The sequence below is a fragment of the Phyllostomus hastatus genome, unplaced genomic scaffold (assembly GCF_019186645.2).
Source record: "Phyllostomus hastatus isolate PE091 unplaced genomic scaffold, TTU_PhHast_1.1 phas_scaffold_216, whole genome shotgun sequence".
Classification (NCBI taxonomy): Eukaryota; Metazoa; Chordata; class Mammalia; order Chiroptera; family Phyllostomidae; genus Phyllostomus; species Phyllostomus hastatus.
The window spans coordinates 2,323,871-2,345,065 of NW_025334018.1; the positions used below are offsets into that span (position 1 = coordinate 2,323,871).

At 47.8% G+C, this 21,195-nt stretch overlaps 1 protein-coding gene and 1 pseudogene across 3 annotated transcripts in view; one reads left to right on the forward strand and one right to left on the reverse strand.

The window, feature by feature from the left end:
- IQGAP3 (IQ motif containing GTPase activating protein 3) overlaps positions 1-21,195 on the forward strand; it is a 48,334-nt gene that overhangs the window by 8,792 nt on the left and 18,347 nt on the right. For 2 of the 3 annotated variants that reach the window (XM_045817169.1, XM_045817171.1), the window contains exons 3-19: positions 7,989-8,145; positions 8,791-8,868; positions 10,189-10,265; positions 10,992-11,059; positions 11,148-11,261; positions 11,477-11,655; positions 12,080-12,167; positions 12,596-12,759; positions 13,312-13,399; positions 14,322-14,482; positions 16,336-16,493; positions 17,856-17,977; positions 18,077-18,240; positions 19,098-19,188; positions 20,036-20,203; positions 20,295-20,434; positions 20,540-20,710. In XM_045817169.1, the coding sequence (XP_045673125.1) occupies positions 7,989-8,145; positions 8,791-8,868; positions 10,189-10,265; positions 10,992-11,059; positions 11,148-11,261; positions 11,477-11,655; positions 12,080-12,167; positions 12,596-12,759; positions 13,312-13,399; positions 14,322-14,482; positions 16,336-16,493; positions 17,856-17,977; positions 18,077-18,240; positions 19,098-19,188; positions 20,036-20,203; positions 20,295-20,434; positions 20,540-20,710 (2,188 nt within the window). The remainder of the gene's footprint in view (positions 1-7,988; positions 8,146-8,790; positions 8,869-10,188; positions 10,266-10,991; positions 11,060-11,147; positions 11,262-11,476; positions 11,656-12,079; positions 12,168-12,595; positions 12,760-13,311; positions 13,400-14,321; positions 14,483-16,335; positions 16,494-17,855; positions 17,978-18,076; positions 18,241-19,097; positions 19,189-20,035; positions 20,204-20,294; positions 20,435-20,539; positions 20,711-21,195) is intronic. The other variant, XM_045817170.1, reaches the window with a different exon arrangement.
- Positions 1,535-2,582, reverse strand: LOC123804325 (annotated as a pseudogene).

The window sequence follows — 21,195 nt, forward strand, 5'->3', positions numbered from 1 at the left end:
AGCCATTTTGGGGTGGGGGGTCTGGTCACACCTGTTATGTAGTGAGGGGCGGAGCCTTAGGTGTTCACCAGGGCAGGACAACCCAATCGCTGTGTTGTGACATTGTATGTGGGGAGTGGACCAGAGAGGGAACAATGGTGATTGCTCTGCTCTCTGCTGGATTTCAGTCCCCTCTGCCGCTTCCCACAAGCAAATTGGGCTCTTCTGGTGCTGGTTCCCAGGTGGGTGGGCTTGTGCACATTCTAGGACACTGTGGGTCTCTCCAATGAACTCTCCTGTGAGGCTGGGAGTCTCTCCCAGCACTTCAACCTCCACAAGTATTTCCAATCAGTGTTTTAGGTTTTATTTCCTGGCACCGGGGCCCTGGGTTGCGCAGTCTGTCTCACTGCTGGTTTTCACCTGGTTTATCTGCACGCAAATGTGTGACTGCAGATAGCCAGCTGCCTTACGCACCTCACTGGGTCTGCTCGTTGCCTCCACGCGCCCGCGCCCATAGTCTGCCACGGGGGTCTGCTAGCCGCTGCCTGTGCCCTGCACTCCCGAGTCTGCCAGCCACTGCTTTTTCCTGCCATGACCCCTCTCCGCAGGCCAAGATTCTGCCCCTCTTACTGCTCTGGCTGAATGGTTGTTGGGACTTCCGTATAGTTCAATTTTCTGTCTGTTCTGGTTGTTTTTTTGTTTCTAAATTGTTGTTGTCCTTAATTTTGGTTATGTGAGGAAGCACAGTGTGTCTACCTATGCCTCCATCTTGGCCGGAAGTCCATATGTAGCTCTTTTAGATTGGCTTCTTTTATTTAGCAATATGCATTTAAGGTTCCTCTGTGTCTTTTCATGGTGTGATAGTTCGTTTCTTATTAGCACTGAATAATATTCTATTGTCTGGAGGTAACAGTTTATTAATCCATTCATGTACTGAAAGACATACTGGTTACTTCTAAGTTTTGGCAATTATGACTAAAGCTGTTATAAACATCCATGTGAAGGTTTTTGTGTGGACATAGGTTTTCAGCTCCTTTGGGTAAATATCAAAGAGCACGATTGTTGGATCATATGGTAAGAGTATGTTTAGTTTAAGAAACCACTAAACTATCTTCAGAGTGTCTACATCATTTTGCATTCCCACCAGCAGTTAATGCGAGTTCCTGTTGTTCCACATCTTTGTCAACATTTGGTGTTATCAGTGTTCCAGATTTTGGCCATTTAATAGGTGTATATTGGTATCTCATCATTTTTTTCAAAGAAAAATATAGGGATTAACACGCTCTTTTAATTTCTTTTAAAATATTTTTAAGGTTTAAAAGTATTTGAAGTTTGTAATTCCTAGTAGGAAAACATTACCTGAACAAATACCCTAGTGGCAAATCACTGTAAAATGTTACACCTTATCTGGGGCAGAGAGGTAGGGATTCTCTTCAAAGCACCCCAGCTTTCTTCATGAGGTCTGAGGTATACTGGTTTATATTATTGCGACATCCATTGGGTGATTTAGTTGCCTTTTTTTTTTTAAGCAAGGGCTTTATTTGTCAGATGGACATTACCTTTGACATCCAAATTTGGTGACAAGATTCATAACCTTTGGTTTATTCTGATGTTTTGACATATTCGCCAGGTTCTGGCCACATTCTGGAAGGCCACTGTAACTTCTGGATGCAAGAACCTCTGGATCACTGACAATTTCATTGATCCCAGGCATTCCTGCCAGTCTGGGCATGCCCTCTCCCTTCCCAAGTGTCCCCCCAGGAAAGCCATGTGGGAAACAGCCATACTGAGCTCCTGATTGTGGCCTGGCTTCTTCCTCCCTCTGGGCTCGCTCATGTGTTTTCTGAGCCTTCTTCACCCTTTCCATTCTTTCTTTGATCTCTTGCTCTTCATGTTTCTCTTTGATGTTCTGCAATTTTCTGTGCCCTTGGTTGAACTTCTTCAGCATTACACTAGCATCTTCATCATAATCCAGTTTGCAAGTAAGGGAAGAATATGGGCTGCTTCTTTCCAATGGCCCAGAAGTCTATGTGTTTTCCCTCGCCACTTATAAGGTTGAAGTGCATCAGGATTTATTTCAACAGCTTTGTCAGTTTCAGATGGCAGCATATGGCTTCTGTAATTTGATGAAGATCCTGGCTCTCTTGGCACATAGAATGGCTGAGTGAGGATTCAGCTTGATGTCATCTGCGAACAGGTCATTGACTTTCTGTAGTTCGCCATCATTTAGGGCATCAGTGGCAGCCACGTTTTTTACTATTTGCCTGATCCATTATCTCCTCATTTATCTCTACATTTTTACCTCCCGTTTCTTGAGGGATATCAGTGTCTGGTTCAATCACACCTTCATTGTCAATTTCAAGATCACATTCTTCACATGATAGTTTCTCTGTCTTTATGTTTTCCTCCACCTTCTTACTACTGTCTTTTTCTTCCTCGATATTTTCTTCTGCTTTGGCTTTAAGAGTCACAAGTGGTATTTTACCCTTCATGCTCTCCACCTGCTCCATCGGGAAGCATATTACCTTTTTGTGCAGAATACTCAGATCGTGCTTACACGATTTCATGAAGGCCCGAAGCTGGGCGGGCTGGGGATGGTCCATGGTCGGAAAGCTTCAAGAGGCAGCGGGTGAGGCTGAGGCAATGGCTCAATTCCAGGGCGGGGCTAGGTAGAAGTGGGTGGCTGCTTCAAGGCAGAACCTCATTGTTTTAATTTGCATTTCCCTGATGACATACAATGCGGAATATCTTTATTTTTTTTAAGTATACTTTACTGCTTATGCTATTACAGTTATCCCATTTTTTTCTCCCCTTTATTCCCCTTCATCCTGAACTGCCCCCTCCCACTGGCATTCCCACCCCTTAGTTCATGTCCATGGGTCGTACATGTAAGTTCCTTGGCTTCTATAGTTCCCATACTATTCTTAACCTCCTGTCTATTTTGCGCCTACCATTTATGCTTCTTAGTCCCTGTACCTTTTTCACCGTTCTCTCCCTCCCTTCCCCTCCTCACCGATAACCCTCCATGTGATCTCCATTTCTGTGATTCTGTTCCATTTCTAGTTATTTGCTTAGTTTGTTTTTGTTTTTGTTTTTTAGGTTCAGTTGTTGATAGTTGTGAGTTTGTTGTCATTTTACTGTTCATAGTTTTGATCATCTTCTTTTTCTTAGATAAGTCCCTTTAACATTTCATATAATAAGGGCTTGATGATGATGAACTCCTTTAACTTGACCTTATCTGAAAAGCACTTTATCTGCCCTTTGATTCTAAATGACAGCTTTGCTGGATGGAGTAATCTTGCATGTAGGTCCTTGCTTTTCATGACTTGGAATACTTCTTTCCAGCCCCTTCTTGCCTGTGAGGTTTCCTTTGAGGAATCAGCTGATAGTATTATGGGAACTCCTTTGTAGGTAACTGTCTCCTTTTCTCTTGCTGCTTTTAAGATTCTTTTCTTAGCTAATGTAATTTTGATGTGCCTTGGTATGTACTTCCTTGGGCCCAACTTCTTTGGGATTCTCTGAGCTTCTTGGACTTCCTGGAAGCCTATTTTCTTCTCCAGATTGGGGAAGTTCTCCTTCATTATTTGTTCAAATAAGTTTTCCATTTCTTGCTCTTCCTCTTCTCCTTCTGGCACCGCTATGATTCAGATGTTGGAATGTTTAAATTTGATCCAGAGGTTCCTGAGCCTCTCCTTTTTTTTTTTTTTTTTTTTTAATTCTCGTTTCTTCATTCTGTTCTGGTTGAATGTTTATTTCTTCCTTCTGGTCCAAACCATTGATTTGAGTCCCAGTTTCCTTCCTTTCACTGTTGGTTCCCTGTCTATTTTGCTTTATTTCACTTTAAATAGCCTTCACTTTTTCCTCTATTTTGTGACCATACTCAACCATTTCTGTGAGCATCCTGATTACCAGTGTTTTGAACTCTGCATATGATAGGTTGGCTATCTCTTCATTGCTTAGTTCTGTTTTTGGAACTTTGATCTGTTCTTTCATTTGGGCCATATTTCTTTGTCTCAGGATACCTGTTATGTTCTAAGGGGCAGAACCTTAGGTATTCACCAGGGCAGGACAACCCACATTGCTGTGGTGCTGTATGTGGGGGAGGGGATGAGAGGGAACATTGCTGTTTGCTCAGCGCTAGGCTGGCTTTCAGTCACTTCCCTCGCTTCCCACAAGCAGATTGGGCCCTTCTGGTGCTGTTTCCCAGGTGGGTGGGTTTGTGTAGGTTCTAGGACCCTGGGTATCTCTCCAACAAACTCTCCTGTGAGACTGGGAATTTCCCCAATGTCTGCAACCCCTACAGATTTTTACAGTCAGAAGTTTTGAGCCTTTCTTTTCTTGTGCTGGAACTCTGGGTTGTGCAGTCTGTCTTGCTCCTCAGTTATTTCCCCCTGTTTATCTGCATGCAAATGTGGGACGGCCTGGTCCGCCAGCCACCGCCTTGCCACACGCCCTCTCTGCCCTGGCTGCCCATCTCTGCCTTTCCTACCAGTCTGGATAAATGTTTCTTCTTCAACTCCTTGGTTGTCAGACTTCCATACAGTTCGATTTTCTGGCAATTCTGATTGTTTTTTGTCTTTAAATTTGTTGTGGTCCTTTTGTTTGTGTGAGGAGGCAAAGTATATCTACCTACTCCTCCATCTTGGCCGGAAGTCCTGGAGCATCTTTTCATGTGCTTATTTGCCATCTGTATATATTCTTTGGTGAGGTGGCTCTTAAGGTCTTTGGCCCATTTTTTAATTGAGTTATTTGTTTTCTTAATTGGGTTTTGATAGTTTGTATTTCTTGGATAACAATTGTTCATCAGATGCCTGTTTGGCAAATATTTTCCCCCAGTCTGTGGTTTGCCTTCTCATTCTCTTGACATTGTCTTTTGTAGAGCAGAAGTTTTTAGTTTTAATGAAATCTAGCTTATCAATAATTTCAAGGATTTGTTGTATCTAAAAAGTCATTGCCATACCCAAGGTCATCTAGATTGTTTCCTATGTTATCTTTTAGGAGTTTCATGCTTTTGTGTTTTACATTTAGGTTGATGTTCCATTTAAGTTGATTTTTGTGAAGGGTGTAAGGTGTGTGCCTGTTTTTATTCATTTTTATTTTTTTATTAAAGTTGGCATTCAATATTATTTTAAATACTTTATTTATTTATTTATTTTCAGAGTCGGGGAGGGAGAACGAAGGGAGAGAAATCTTGAGGTGTGAGAGAATCTACCAGTTGCCTCTCTCACACCCCCAGCTGGGGACCTGGCCCACAACCCAGGCATGTGCCCTGACTGGGAGTCAAACCAGCAACCTTTCGGTTCTCAGGCCAGCAGCACTCAATCCACTGAGCCACACCAGCTAGAGCAGCATTTAATATTATTTTATATTAGTTTTAGGTATACAGCATAATGGTTAGACAGTTTTATAATTTATGAAATGATCCCCCTGATAATTCAAATACTGACCTGGCACCATACATAGTAATTACAGTGTTATTGACTAGATCTGTGTCTAGATTCATTTCTTTGCAAGTGGATATCCAGTTGTTCCGGCACCGTTTGTTGAAGAGACTATCTTTACTCTGTTTGTGCTGTCGTTGCTCCTTTGTCAAAGATGAGTTGACAGTATTTACCTGGGTCTATTTCTGGGCTCTCTGTTCTGTTCCATTATCTATTTGTCTATTCTTTCACCAGCACCACAGTGTATTCATTACTCTGGCTAGGTGAGGTAGCATCAGTCCTCTAACTCTGTTCTTCCTTAATGTTGTGTTGGCTATTCTGGGTCTATTGCCTCTCCATATAAACTTTCAAATCAGTATGTCAATATTCACAAAATAGCTTGCTGGGATTCCCTTTGGGATTGTATTGACTGTAGCTCAAACTGGGAAGAACTAACATCTTGACAATATTAAGTCTTTCTATCCATGAATATGAAATATCTCTCAATTATTTATTCTTTGATTTTGCTGATCAGAGTTTTACAGTTTTCCTCACATAGATCTTGTACATATTTTGTTAAGTTTATACCTAAGTTTGTGATTTTTAGGGATGCTAATGTAAATGGTATTGTTTTTAATTTTAAATTCACTTGTTTGTTGCTGGTATATAGGAGAACAACTGACATGTATATATATTAACCTTGTATTTTGAAAAGTTGCTATAATTGCTTATTAGTTCCAGGAGTTATTTTGGTCGCATTTTTTCAGATTTTTTAAAAGATGTTATTTATTTATTTTTAGAGAGGGAAGGGAGGGAGAAAGAGAGAGAGAGAGAAACATCAATGTGCAGTTGCTGGGGGCCGTGGCCTACAACCCAGGCATGTGCCCTGACTGGGAATTGAACCTGCGATGCTTTGGTTCGCAGCCCGTGCTCAATCCACTGAGCTATGCCAGCCAGGGCTCGCATTTTTTCAGATTTTATACACAGACGGTCATGCCATCTGTGAGCGAAGAAAACATTCCTTAATACATATCTCTAAAACATGTGGGCATTTGCTTACACAACCACACTGTCATTGTAATGCCCAACTAAGCTACCCATTAACCCTTGGAAATCAATACCCAGGCCATTTTCAGATTGTCCTGATTGTTTAAAAAAATCTATTTTTACAATTGGCTTATTCAAATAAGGATCTAAAAAAGGTTCACATATTACATCTGGTCGCTGTGTCTCTTAAGTCTCCTTTAATATAGAACAGCTTGTCTTCCCTTTTTCATTCTTTCTCTCATTAACTTGTTGAAGAAGCCGAGTCGTTTGCCCCAGAGGACATCCTACATTCTGGTTTTGTCTCTGCTTTCTTGTGTCATTCAGCTTGTTCCTCTATACCCCGTATTTCCTGTAAATGGATGTTGGCTCTAAAGGCAGGATAAATACTTGTTTCCTTTTTGAAAATAGTATGGTCTTAATGTTCTCCAAAAAGGTAGGGAGGATGGGGTAGACGGGAAATCAGGTGTCTGGCAGGGAAAGCATGAAGCGAGTTGTGGCGGGCTCTGTCTTTGAAAACAGCTACTTTCCTGTAGATCTGCCGTGTGGAGAAGTTTGGGGATCCCATGTGAGCAGCCCTCTTGGCTCCCTTACATAACTGTCAACAATGGGAGTACTGCGCATTTGTATTCAAAGCGTTCTCACATTCCTTAGCTCATTTAATCCTGGCAGCTGCCCACTGACAAAGGGAGTACAAGTGGTAGTGTCTTCATTTTGAAGATATGCAACTGAGGCTCAGGTGAAGTAGGGGAGATGGTGTGAAAAGCACATTTTCTGATTCCAAGGACTGTGACCTTTCTGTCCCTTTGTGCTGCTCCCCTTCTGTCAGCCCTGGGTGTTCCCCACTGCCACCAGCATCATCAAAGCTGGGTTATGGGCTGTGTAGACCATTCAGGTAGACATGACCTTTCTGTATCTGGGTTCTCAGAGAATATGCAGAATGAGAAAAGTGGGCAGATTCAATTTGGTTCAACAGTCATAGTGCATACATAACCAGACTGAGTGAGAGGTTACATCATGTAACATGCAGGTGGCAAACACAAGGTCCAGCCCTCCACCTTATTTTGTCCGGCCTGGTACCTTGTTTCTACCTGGTGGCAGCGCCGAGCTCCTTGCCCCTAGTTAAGGAGTACCTGTAGTTACATTTATACCGTCCTAAAGTTACATTTATACAGTCTTTTCAAGGCAACTGCAAGGCTGATGTGGCCCCTGATGAAAATGAGTTTGACATCCCTGATGTAACAGATAAGAGCCTGTTTAAGCCCCACTGAAGGTGGGCATGTTATGTTATGATCTGTCAGGGGAGATTTCCTGGGGTGGTTGGGGGCTGAGGATTGGCCAATCCAGGTGTTTGGGGCAGCTTGTGAGAAGGTGAGAACAGCCAGGCAATGGGCAGAGAGGGGAGCTGGGAGCAGGGCAGGAACAGGAGGTAGGAGAATTAGAGCCTGCTTAGAGGGAGAGAGGGCGGGAAGTTCCTGTGGTTAGAATGAACTGCGGTGGCCTGCTGGAGCCGGTGAGAAGGCTCTCATGCTCTCGTGCTCTCAGCTGGATGGAGGCCTGCCTGAAGGAGGAGCTTCCTTCCCCCGTGGAGCTAGAGGAGAGTCTCCGGAATGGAGTGCTGCTGGCCAAGCTGGGCCACTGTTTTGCACCCTCTGTGGTCCCCTTGAAGAAGATCTATGACATGGAGCAGCTGCGGTACCAGGTGTGAAATAGAGGTCTCTACCTTCTACCTTCTCTCAAACTGCCCCTTCTCCTCAAAGCTGTGAGAGTAGAATGACCATATAACTTATTGTCTAAAACTAGATACTTTTGAGGATGAAAAGGGTATAACTAATCATTGCACTGGGACAACAGGTATAAATTGGTATCTCCCAGCCCAGCAGTGTACATTATCCTTAGCAAGGGACAGACACTTGATAGATGGGCTTTCAGATACCTCTGATATGAGAACTCCCAAGAAGACTTTTCTACCCACAGTTACACTCAGGCTTGTGGGTTTTGCCACCTGAAGATACTTCCTGGGCACACTGCCCTTCCCTGTGTCCTGGCTAGCCCAACTTGCCCTCCTTCCCATCCCAGCTCTGCACTCCCCTTTTCGAGGAAGCCTTACTAGATTGTTAATCCCACCCCTGTGCCATTTTCCCCAAATATCCCTCTGGACCCATTCTGCATTATTTCTGTTGGTCCGTGTGTCTCTGTCCTGTGGAGATGGGAAGTCCATGGGGCAGGGTCCACTGGCTCCTCCAGCCACTTGAATGGCTGTGGACCTCTAAGCTGTGGTCTGGGCTTTGCTCATAGGGAACCCCGAGAACTGTGGGAATAAACTCTCTTGTTCTTTCCCTTTCAGGCAACTGGCTTGCACTTCCGTCACACAGACAACATTAATTTTTGGCTCTCTGCGATAGCCCACATCGGTCTGCCTTCGGTAACCCTGGGCCTCGAGATTGGGATTCATCTGTACTGTTCACCAGTGCCGGCCCCTGCAGCCCTCTCCACCCACCCATTTTGTCTCCCTGGGGACTTTTAACCTTCCGCTCCATGTATTTTCTAAACTAACTTAATCTGAGAGTTTAAGTTCCTTGGGGCTGTGTCTTTGAACCAGGTTACTTGGTCTCTGCCTCCACTTCTCAGTGCATAAACAAAGGAGGTGAAGGCTCCCTGACTCAAGTTTCATTGTTCCCTTTAGGCAGTGAGGCCCTCCTGTAATGCAGGAGATGGGGCTCGTGTAGGCCAGCCATCTTTCCACCAGGATTTCGTAACGTGAAGCAGGGGATATCACGTCCCTCGGGAACAGACTTGGAAACCTAGGCCCCAGACCCCAGTTGAGTGTGTGGTGCATGTCTTCTGACTCTTAAAATCCCAGTCGGCTTCTCATATATAAAACAGGGATAGTAATCCCTGCCTCTTGAAGTTGACAGGGTTGCATGATCCATCGGAACTCTTTTTTTGAACTGTAAAGAGCTATACAAATAAGGTGTGATAGGACTCTACAATGTATTATTTCTTTCTGCGTTGTTTTTCTTCATTGTAGAAGGATATTATAAGACAAGTTAATAGCAGTAAAAAAAAAAAAAAGACACTTTGGTGGGAGGCAGGAACAGTCGAGGCCATGTGTCCCAGTGGGGTTGGAACACTTAGGTCTCTAGGTGTGGTCATTATGAGTGTAAAGTAATCAAGAGGTACTGAGATTGGACCTCAGTTGCTAGGTGGTGTGGAAATCCATCCCTGGGGTGACTCAATTCCTCTTAGAGGGGCTCCCATTGATCAGAGGCCTCTGGCTTGTAGACAGGGGTGCCACACCCTGACCCCTTTGTGGTTCTTGGCAAAGCGTGCTTCACTGAGCTCTCTTTGGGACCATGGCCAGCTCCCCAGCATGTCACTTTTCTGGCAAGAGTCTAGGGTGAGGGGCACAGGCTGGCTGTGTCTATGGGATGAACAAGGGGCCTATTTCTCCTGGAGGACATGGCCTGCGTTCTATATCCTTTATAGCTCTGTCTAGTGTTTGATTAATCTGGGACTGTATGACCCTGTCTGTGACTGGGTCTTGGCTTAGTATGTGTCCCCATTGCTTTTCCTTTACATTGAGCTGGCTATAAATGGTTGGGGAGACTAATCTAGAAGCCCCAGGCAACAAAGGAGCACACACCCCAGGATGGAGGGGAAGACCCCTGACTCAGCCCCCTCTCTCCGTATGTGGTGCTGCTTAAAGGTCCCCAGTGGCAGTAACTGCTGGTTTCCCCTCCAGACCTTCTTCCCGGAGACCACGGACATCTACGACAAGAAGAACATGCCTCGAGTGGTCTATTGCATCCATGCACTCAGGTGAGAGACCCCGAACTTCTCTCATCCTTGTTGCTCCAGGTGGACACAACCAACACTTGACAGCAACAAGTGCTGGTGGCAGGAAGGATGGATGGTAGACCATAGGGAGCACCTCTCAGGAAAGTAAGGTTTTAGATTTGTGTGGTTGTGTTTAGAGTTACGTGCACGTTTGTGGGATATTTATGCCTAACCCAAGTGGGTGAAGGAAAAGAGCAGCGCGGGAACGTTCTTCAGCTTGTGACTGGAGCACACAAGATTTATCAAGAGCAACTCAGTGTGAATGGGGAAGGCTCTTTGGTTCTATTCATAGCCAGCCATCAGCAACCGGTTGGCTAACTCATAGAAGTGATTGGCCAGTTCCTGTGTCCTGCACGTCACTGCTTCCCGACTTCATTTCCTGTGTTCTTTCAAGCCTCTGTGCCGTGGTTCGGTGGGTCTGTGCTCGCTATGCCCTCCCCACTCTCCGTCTCCATCCAGTGACCTGCCATTGCAATGTGCCCTTATCTGTGAAGTCTTCCCAATCCCCAGATCTCCACAGCATCTTATTTATCTTTTATGGCACTTGCCTTGGGCTGACTTCCAATAACATTTCTTCCTGTGGATTGGGGGAGTCTTGGGAGCAGGTACTGAGTGGTCTTCATCTCCAGGTCTCCATAGTATCTCCTGAAAACCCATTTCGGGCAGCAGGTCAAAATAAGTCAGCTCCACTGCCTTCTTCTTTCCTAGTCTCTTCCTCTTCCGGCTAGGCTTGGCCCCTCAGATACATGATCTATACGGGAAAGTGAAGTTCACAGGTAAGCCGTTTGTTCCCCAACCACCACAATTCTGGTCCGGCTCCTGGAGTTTTGGACCTGATGAAGGGCACCTATGGTATCTTTGCAGCTGAGGAACTCAGCAACATGGCCTCGGAGCTGGCCAAATATGGCCTTCAGCTGCCTGCCTTCAGCAAAATCGGGGGCATCCTGGCCAATGAGCTCTCAGTGGATGAGGCTGCAGGTAGGGATTGGGTTCTGCTCTGCTAGGGGTAGGCTCAGTGAATATGGGAGGACTCTGAGCCTCACAGCCCTCAGATGGATTCTGGATACCTCTCATCCACAGGCAGGGCCATCAGGCTACGTGACTGGCCTGGCCTCTGGGGGTGGAAAAGGGATGATGTCAAGTGGCTCATAGGTGATCTGGCTTCCTTACCTTGTTTCGATGCCCCCTCCTAGTCCATGCAGCTATTCTTGCCATCAATGAGGCAGTGGAGCGGGGAGTGGTTGAGGACACTCTGGCTGCCTTGCAGAATCCCAGTGCTCTGCTGGGGAATCTTCGAGAGCCTCTGGCAGCCATCTACCAGGAGCTGTTGGCCCAGGCCAAGATGGAGAAGGCTGCAAATGCCAGGAACTGTGTAAGAAAGAACCTTCAAATGCAGGGGCTAGACAGCTGGGTGGTCTGGAAAACCTCAAGTGAAACCAGGACTCCTATTCCTTTTGTTTCTGGGTCCCAAAGTGGCTCAGAGAAGCTAACTTGCCAGTTATTTTAGGGAAATAGGAGAGGAACTTGGGATAACAATGAGGATAAGACAGGAAAAGAGGTTCTAGGGAGATGATTCTTCAGTAAGGGCTGAATGTAGAACTGAATGAGATTGGACTGGAGATTCCAAAGGCTGGTTGACTTAACTGTGTCAGTGTCAGGGGGGTTGGACCCCTCGATTTCCCCAGAGTCCTTCCTACCACGCTGACCTTTTGGCCTTTGGAGGCTCCCAGAAGAAGAAATAGGTAAACACAAAGAGAAGATTTGATTGGTTTTCCCGGGTTTCTCTCTCAATGTAGTATTTGCAGGATGATGGAAAAAACCAGGACATCTATGACTGCTACCTAACTCAGGCTGAAATCCAGGGCAACATCAACCATGTCAATGGTAAGAGAGATAGGCCAGGAGGGGCTTAGGGGAATGCTTTCAGGGTGAGCTCCTGCATTGGGAGGTTTGGGCCTGGGGCCAACTCTTATCTCAGGGAAAGATCAAAGTCAAGTAGTGTCTGTCCAGGGGACTTCTGTTTAAATGGAGAGGGCATGGGGTCCTTCAAGAAGGGGATGTGCAGAAAGGATGGAGAGGGGGAGGTTAGGACAGGAGGGGCTGGTTGAAGCTTCAGGGTCTGGGGTAGTAAGATGGGAAGGCTGCAGATCAAGCTGAAGAATTTGGGCTGATCAGTTAGGCCCCAGGAATCCAGGGGACTGGAGTGGGGGTAACTCTGGGCCAGCAGGAAGAGGGCAGATTTCTAGGGCTAGACTGGGGTGGTGGCAGCGGGCTTTCCCACAGTGTACACTGTGGAGTCTTGTCTTTTTCAGTCCATGGGGCTCTAGAAGCTGTTGATGATGCTTTGGAAAGACAGAGCCCTGAGGCCTTGCTTAAGGCCCTTCAAGACCCTGCCCTGGCCTTGCGAGGGGTGAGGAGTGATTTTGCCAACTGGTACCTGGAACAGCTGAGCTCGGACAGAGAGCAGAAAGCACAGGTCAGGCTATGTCTATTACCTGCTACCTTCTCTGTCTGACTACAGGATGGGGGAGGGCCTCTTACTTAGGCATCACCTCTGTCAATTCTTTGTACTCAGTGCTGGCTACATGTTTAAATGGTTAAATCATCCCAAAGCCTAATGAACTAGACTGATCAGCTTTTGCTGTCTTGAGAGTTTCTCAGACTGCCTGGAGGACCTAGGGACAGTTCACTATGTAGTGTTAGCGAACTCCCCCATTGCTGAATTGGGACCTCAACTTATTAGTAATCTTATTGTCAATGCTGTTGAATTTCTCCATGACACTATTTATATTTGCATTGCCTGAGTTGTTATATCAGATGCTTGCTGGGTAATAAAGAGTCAGAGGTTAGGGATTGGTGAACAGGGACAGGTTAATAGAGGTGGGTGGGCCAGGCTAGTCTGCCTAAATGGGAGAGGAGGGATTGACAGTAGGTGACTGGGTAGATCTGGGAGCTTATGCCGGCAGCTTCTAAATCATGTTCAGTGCTCCTGGAGGCCTCTTTTCTATTGCATCTCTTCCTTTTTCAGGAGCTAGGCCTAGTGGAGCTCCTGGAAAAGGTGGAGATTCAAGCTGGTGTGGCTGCTGCCAACATGAAGGGTGATCAGGAACAAGCCAGTAAGTCATCTCCAGGCTGAGGTCTGGCCTGTATGCATCACAGGTCCTTGGAAGAGTAACCCTTTGCCAGTTTCTGTGCAGTGCAGTGCAACTGATGCCTGATTTTCCTGCCTGGCAAGGGACTTCTCTCCTTTCTTGCCTAATGTGCCCTATTCCTAGCTGCCTGGAGGGACCCTACAGATAAGTTCATTAAAGCCTTAGAGACAATGACAGCACTGCACCAGGCTGCACTCCTGGGGCAGGCAATTTCCTTTTAGGCACTTGCCCTGTATTTTGACAGTTGCAACCTGAAAGAGTTCCTTTGCCTTCTGAAATGTAGTGATCTCCCAGATGCAATGACAGCAGTGCACTGTGAGATTTTTTGCACCCTTATTTCTCCCCTGTAGCTTGTGTGCTCCCTGCTGCCAGTGCCCATATCCACCTGGTGTTCTATAAGCCCTGGTGTTTCGAAGCTAAACACTGATGCACCGTGGCCCCCCTTTTGCTTACTCCTGCCCTTTACAACCCACCCAAATGGCTTTACCTTGGAGCTGGTTTTGTATTCCTCTGTGCTTTCGTCAAGATTTGGGCCCCCCTGGAACCCCTGGACTAATCTCATCTTAGTTACGCTCCACAGCCTGCTGTGAGTCCTGTGCTCAACACCTTAGGAACTCACCTCAGCCATAACAGCTGCTCTGTTACCTGCTGAGCTACTCAACTTCTAGGCCTGATGTATTGGCTTCTTCCAGAGCTTCTTAAAGTGATGCAGCCCCTTTTCCTCCTGAATATTTAGAAACACATTTTGAACCTAGCAGAATAGTTTTTAAGAGCAGTTATAAAGCCATCTCTCCTCAGAGATCCCCAGCAGAACCTGACTGGTCAGGAGAATAGAAATGGCTCTGAATGGCCAACCTGGGCAGCCTCACGTCTTCCTCCCCTGCAGTGCTCCAGGCTGTGCGGAGGATCAACAAAGCCATCCAGAAGGGAATGGCAGCTGACACAGTGAAGGAGCTGATGTGCCCTGAAGCCCAGCTGCCTCCTGTGTACCCCTTTGCCTCGACTGTGTACCAGCAGGAGCTAGCAGTACTCCAGCAGCAGCAGGGGGTAAGTCCCAGCAATGTGGGGTCTTGCTCTTGGGTTCCCAAGCAGCTGGAGGGATCAGGCAGTCAGCCCCGAGCACCCTCTGAAGGTACTCTTAGATGCTGGCAGAGATTCGGGAGGAAGGAGGGCGACCAGGCTTGCCCCCCTGAGTATAGTATAACGGCAGATACTCTTGAGCAAAAACTGCGTTACAAACTTACTTAATCCTTAAAAGAATCCTACAAATATTATTTCCATTGTAGAGATGAGGAAACTGAGGTGCAGAGGGTAACTTGCCCAACACAGGTGTAGCTGGCAGTGCGGAGTGAATGCTGAGCTAAATGTACTGGCAGCCCATGCTTTTAACAACTCTGCTGTCCCACATCACCCCAGTCCATGCAGCTTCTCTGACAGTGGGGTGATAGGATGCTCCCTTTGGGTGATAGGGTCTTCCCAGTCTATTAGAGGGTCTAGGCAGAGAGACATAGGGAGGGAAAAGTAGATCATATAAGTGGAATAGGACTTCAGACCAAGAAAGTGGAGTGAGCAGAACTAGGGGTAAGTCTGGAAGGCTTCCTGGAAGAGAGGAAGAAAATTATACCCACAGCAGGCTTTTATAGAGCATCAGCTCCAGGCACAACGCTCAGGAAGGGCACAGTCTCAACGCAGGAGACTATATAGCCCAAGTATCAGATAAGAACTAAGAGGTAAAGCCTAGTGACAAAGGTTGTAAACTTTCAAGCCAGGCTGCCTGAGTTCAATTTCTTTCTGCTACTTCCAGCCAAGTGACCCTGGGCAAGTTATTTACCTTCTCTGACCCTCAATTCATATATAAAATGGGAACAATAACATATTTCATGAGATCACTATAAGGATTAAACAAGTTAACATGCGACTGGGAATGAAACTGTCATGTAAGTTTTAGCTATTTTTTAAAAAACATTTTATTATTTTTAGAAAGAGGGGAAGGGAGGAAGAGTAGGAGAGAAACACCAGTGTGATAGAGAAACACAGATCGGTTGCCTCTTGCACACCTCCAACCAGGGACCTGGCCTGTACCCCAGGCATGTGCCCTGACTGGGAATCAAACCAGCCACCTTTTAGTTTCTGGGATGACACCCAACCCACCGGGCCACACCAGCCAGGGCAGTTTTAGCTATTGTTATTGTTTACAGTATTCTGCTTGTAGAGGACAGGAACGGTTCTCTAGACAGAGGGAAGAGTGTAAGCAGATATTTGAAAAGGAGGAGGACTGGGCAGAGAAGTGCGGCTAGAGTCTTTGGGGTGTGTGGTGCAGGGTGGAGGGGCCCACTTTATCTTTCTGTCTGTGTGCCCGGGCCCTAGTGCAGTTCTTGATGTGTGGAAGGGACCAGAAAGGAGCTAGTGGAGCTCACAGTTGTGCGTGGGCTCTGGAGTCAGGCAGCTGGGTTTAACTTACATAATTTGATTGTGGGCTCACCTGTGAATGGGGATGTTAAAACCTGCCTCATCACTTGTTATGAAAATTAAATGAGCCCTGGCTGGCGTAGCTCAGTGGATTGAGTGTGGGCTACGAACTAAAGCATTGCAGGTTCGATTCCCAGTCAGGGCACATACCTGGGTTGCAGGCCTTGACCCCCAGCAACCACACATTGATGTTTCTCTCTCTATCTCCCTCCCTTCCCTCTCTAAAAACAAATAAATAAAATCTTTAAAAAAAAATGACAATTTGTGTGAAATACTTACACACTGAACATATAGTAAGCATTCTCAGATGTTAAATATGACTGTTAGGGAATGAAGTTTTGGGATAGAGACTCTGGGATATAGCAGAGTCTTGGGGACAGGATGGCAGGTGGACCCCAGACGCTGCATTCACCAGCCCTCCCCTGCTATAGGAGCTTGGTCAGGAGGAGCTCTTTGTGGCCGTGGAGATGTTGTCAGCTGTGGTCCTGATTAACCAGGCCCTGGAGGCCCGTGATGCCAGTGGCTTCTGGAGCAGCCTGGTGAACCCTGCCACGGGCCTGGCCGAGGTGGAAGGAGAGAATGCTCATCGGTGAGAAAGGTTAAGCCCCATGTTGAGAGGGAATGTAGGGAATGGCTTGGAGGGAATGTAGCCAAGGCTCCCAGTTCTACTTGGAGACTAGCCTTCTTACGTGGTGGCCTTTTCTTCCTAGGAATGGGCGGGGGCATAGTCATTTCCCTTTCCTTAATCTAACTGCTCTTATATCACAAAGATTTGAGGACCCACTTAGGTGCCAGATACTGTTCTACGTGCTGGGAAACAATAGTGAACAAAACGAAGTTCTGCTCTCCTCAAATTTACACACTAGTGGTGGGGACAGACAAAAAATAAACATGCCAGATGATTAGGAGAGAAGAGGAGCTGTGGTGGAAATAAAACGGGACACTAGAGGTGCTTATGGGGGGGTGGGGGCAGGCGGTCTGTCTGTTTCACACAGTGTGGTTACAGAAGGCCTCTCTTGTAAGGGGTCATTTTGAGAGGGACCTACAGGGCAAAAGTGGTTCGCATGAGGCTCTCGGGAGCACAGGCCCTGAGAAGTGAGCCTGGCATATTCAGAGCACACCAAGAAGCCATCAGGAGATTGGTGGGAGATGAAGTAGAGGCCAGATGATGTAGGCTCTGGCTTTTAGTCCAGGGAAGATGGAAGCCAGAGGAGGCTTTTGAGTGAGGAGGGAGATGATTTAACCTACTTTAAATAGGATCACTCCGGCTGTTGTGCTGAGAATTGACTACAGGTTAGAAGGGGAGAAGCAGGGAGACCTGTTAGACATTTATCGAAGTAATCCAGGCAGAGGTAGGTGATGGAGGCTTGGCCTTGGGCAATAGCAGTGGAGGTGGTGGAAAGTGTTCAGATTTGAGATATATTCTGAAAGTCAAACTGACAGGATTTGCTTATGTAATGGATATGGGATGTGAGAGAGAGTGGAATCAGATATGACATCCAGATTTTTGGCCTGAGAGGTTGGTGTGAGTATTTACCTAGGTGGGAGGTACTGTGGAATATGCAAATTGAGCAGGGGGATCAGGAGATCAGGGTGAGCTATTCGGTTTGAAGTGCTTATCAGGCTTTCACATGGAGATGCTGAGGGGGCAGCTTGGATTTGTGAACAGGCTGGACGTGTGCTTTGGGGAGTTATTAGAATCTGGTGTTTCAAGCCATGAGATTACCTCGGACAGACGTGGGTGTGGGGAGGAAGGAGGTTTGAGGCTGAGCCTGGAGATACTCCAATGTTTAGAAGTCAGGGAAGAGCCAACAGAGCAGGCTTAGAAAGAATAGCCAGTGAGATGAGAAGAGAACCAAGAGACTGATATCCTGGAGGCCAAGTGAGGAATGTGGTTCAGAAATTTCCCCTGACTTCTGGCTGATGATGCACTTGCTCACCCTGCTGCCAGTTACTTTGATGCTCTGGTAAAGCTGCGACAGGTGCAAGGAGTGGATGGGGCCTTCTTGAGCTGGAATGACCTGCAGGCCACTGTGAGCCAGGTCAACGCCCAGGTCCAGGAAGAGACCAATCGTGAGTGGAGTCTTGGGTTGGGGAGCATGGCCCACCGCAGGTAGCCCTGTCTCTTAGCCATACGTCTGGGCCCTCTGCCCATCTAGCTCTCTTTCCCAGAGGTCTTTGCGGTCAGCCTCATCAATGAGGCTCTGAACCAAGACAGCCCTGAGAAGACCCTATTTGCCCTGTTGCTTCCCTCGGCTGGCCTGGACAATGTCAACCTTCCTGTTGCCCCTCGGTACCATCTTCTCCTCGTGGCAGCCAAAAGGCAGAAGGCCCAGGTGAGGTTTGGGCTGTCTGGGTTGGTCACCAGAGCAGGAAGAACATCCTTTGTTGGTAGGGCTGTGCCCAGTAGGTGTCACTGAGAACCTCAACCTAGTGAACACAGTTCTCTCTAGGGGTGGGGGCAGGAGGAGGAGAAGATGGCCTGCGTGGCCAGAGCACTGACAGCTCTAGTCGTGGGCACAGAGAGAATGGTGGGGGCCTATGTGTGGGGAGGGCACAGCCTGGGAGCCAGAGGACTGGGCTAGACACATCCTGCTCTGACATCAGAGACCGTGTAGCCTCTGGCAAATCTCTAATGTCTCTGAGCTCCACTTATCCATCCATAAAATACTACATGCCCTGGTCATGGGGTGGGAGGGAGTCAAATGAACTGAAGAATGCAGTGCACGTAATCTTTCCACTACCTTGTGCGGCAGAGTTTAGGAAGCAGAAGGTGAAGGTCAGGATCAGGACTGGCCTGAGAAGGTGTGAACTGAGGCGTAGGATAATGGGGAGTAAGGGCAGTAGGTGGAGCCTTCATTGTCGGCTCTCTGTGGACATGGCTGAGGAACAAAGGCAGGAAGTGAGCTGTTAACAGGGTGGTGGATAATGAGGTAAGTGTAAGAGAGTTCTGGGGATGCTGTGGCCAAGCTGAGTCGATGCTGGGCTGACCTGAAAACAGGTAGCAAAGAGCCTTCTGAGGGCAGCAGTCCCAGAGAGTCACAAGGCTGTGCCTAAGCAGGGCAGGAGGATGAGGACTGGGGAGTGGGGACTGCTGTCCCTGTGGCTCTGCAGTGGGGTTCCCCTGAGAGAACCTGGGAACCAGGGAGAGACCACACTGGGCGTTTCTCTTTCCTATCTCTCAATTTTCCAGAGGACAGGAGATCCTGGAGCTGTGCTGTGGCTGGAAGAGATCCGCCAGGAAGTGGCTAGAGCCAACCAGGACACAGACGCAGCTCAGAGAAGTAAACAGGCTGGGTAGGGGCACCAGGGCAGAGAGGAGGGAAGGAACTGTGGGTTCAGCTGGAGCCCAGATAATCAGGTGGACTCCGTCTCCCTTTCAACCTCCGTGGGGAGGCAGGCTGGCTTCAGAAAGCAAGGTCAGCTGCTCAGACCACAGGATGGGTTTCCCAGAAGTGACTGGGCAGGACAGGCTCCGGAGTTGAGAGGGCATTGTCCACTCACTCACTGCCTCCTTCTGTGTGGGCACTTTCCCCAACCGAGTGGGCATGTGGAATCGGGTGGGGGCCAGACGTTCGTAACATTTGCTATTGGTAGCTTGTTTGGGTTCTAACAATCAGCTCTGGCTAGAGAATGTCTAGTCTTGAGTGCGGAGAAGAGGGGTTGGTTTTGAGGAAAAGTAGGTAGGATCAGTACAAACAGACAGAAACATGTTAGTTCTCAGTGTCTGGAGTCCCTACGTCCATCTGTCTGCCTGTGAGTGACTGGAAGGCAGGTGCTGCATCAACCACCTCCACTTCTTGGACTTTATTCTTCTCCTAGGAAACTGTCCTGAGGCTCTGTGCCCATACCCTGCCGTTGACCTTCTGTACAAGTTGACTTTCCTTTTACCCAGCCCCGCCCCATGCCACCTCCCTCTAGGAAGCCTTTCTCAACTGATCTCTTTTCTTCCAAGCACAGCTGCGTGCTGCTGCTTTTCACCTGTCTGCATCCATCCTGGGATATTCCCTGTCCTCTCCATCATATCGGGTGTTTTAGTGTCCTTCTCTGAATCCCTCCCTGGTGGACAGGACAGGGCTCATGGGAGGGACTCAGGGAAGGATGACCACTCCTTTCTGATGCCCCTGCCAGTGGCTCTTGGTGTGGCTGCCATCAATCAGGCCATCAAGGAGGGCAAAGCAGCCCAGACAGAGCGGGTGTTGAGGAATCCCGCTGTGGGCCTCCGAGGGGTGGTTCCTGACCTTGCCGATGGCTACCAGCGGGTCCTGGAAGATGCCATGGCAAAGAAGAGGCGCGCAGGTAATGGCCTTAGCCTGACCTCCAGTTCTCTGCCTGCCCAGCCACCTGCTGCCTCCACCGACCCTTCTTTGCTTACTTGGCTTCTGCTTAGGGGACACAGCTTTCTGGGTTCAACATGACATGAAGGATGGCACTGCCTACTACTTCCATCTACAGACCTTCCAGGGTACCTGGGAACGACCCCTTGGCTGCCACCTCAACACCTCCCACCTGACTCGTGAGGAGATCCAGGTTGGCAAGGCCCCTACGAGGGAGGGGACCATGGGTGAGGGATCCCCTGTAAGAGAGGTTCCCACCCACAAAGGCACCAAAAGCTCTTTTTTCCTGCCTCCACAGGCAGCCGTCACCAAGGTTGCTGCTGCCCATGACCGCCAACAGCTCTGGAAGGCCAACGTTGGCTTTGTCGTCCAACTCCAGGCCTGTCTCCGTGGCTTCCTGGTTCGGCAGAAGTTTGCTGAGCATTCGCACTTTCTGAGGACCTGGCTCCCAGCAGTCATCAAGATCCAGGTGGCAGGCTCTGGCTTTCTCAGTCCTCAGGGCCTGCACTTACCAGGCTTCATGGTTCCCTCACTAGTTCCCTTTTGCTGAATGGGTTTGGAATGATCTTTTGGCTTCTGAACATACTGGTTAAGAGCAAGGATTCTGAGCCCCAGACTACCTGGGTTTGCTTCCCAGCTCTATCACTTATGGCAAGTTACTTACTTTCTCTGTTTCTTCATCTGAAAAATGGGAATCTGAAAATTACAGCACCCACTTTATAGGGTCGTTGTGAGGATTAGTGAGATAATATCTATAGTGCTTTTAAATAGTGCCTGGCAGGTAGACAGACACATGGCCTACGTGCTGGTTACTGTCGCCACTGTCTCTGTCCAGAGGGTGGGAGAGCTGCTTGTTACTTTCCCACGGGGAGAGTGGAGGAGATTTAGTAAGACTTCAGGGTTTAGACACCAGGAGAACTTCCTTCTAGAAGAAGAGGAGTGAAGAGAGAGGGT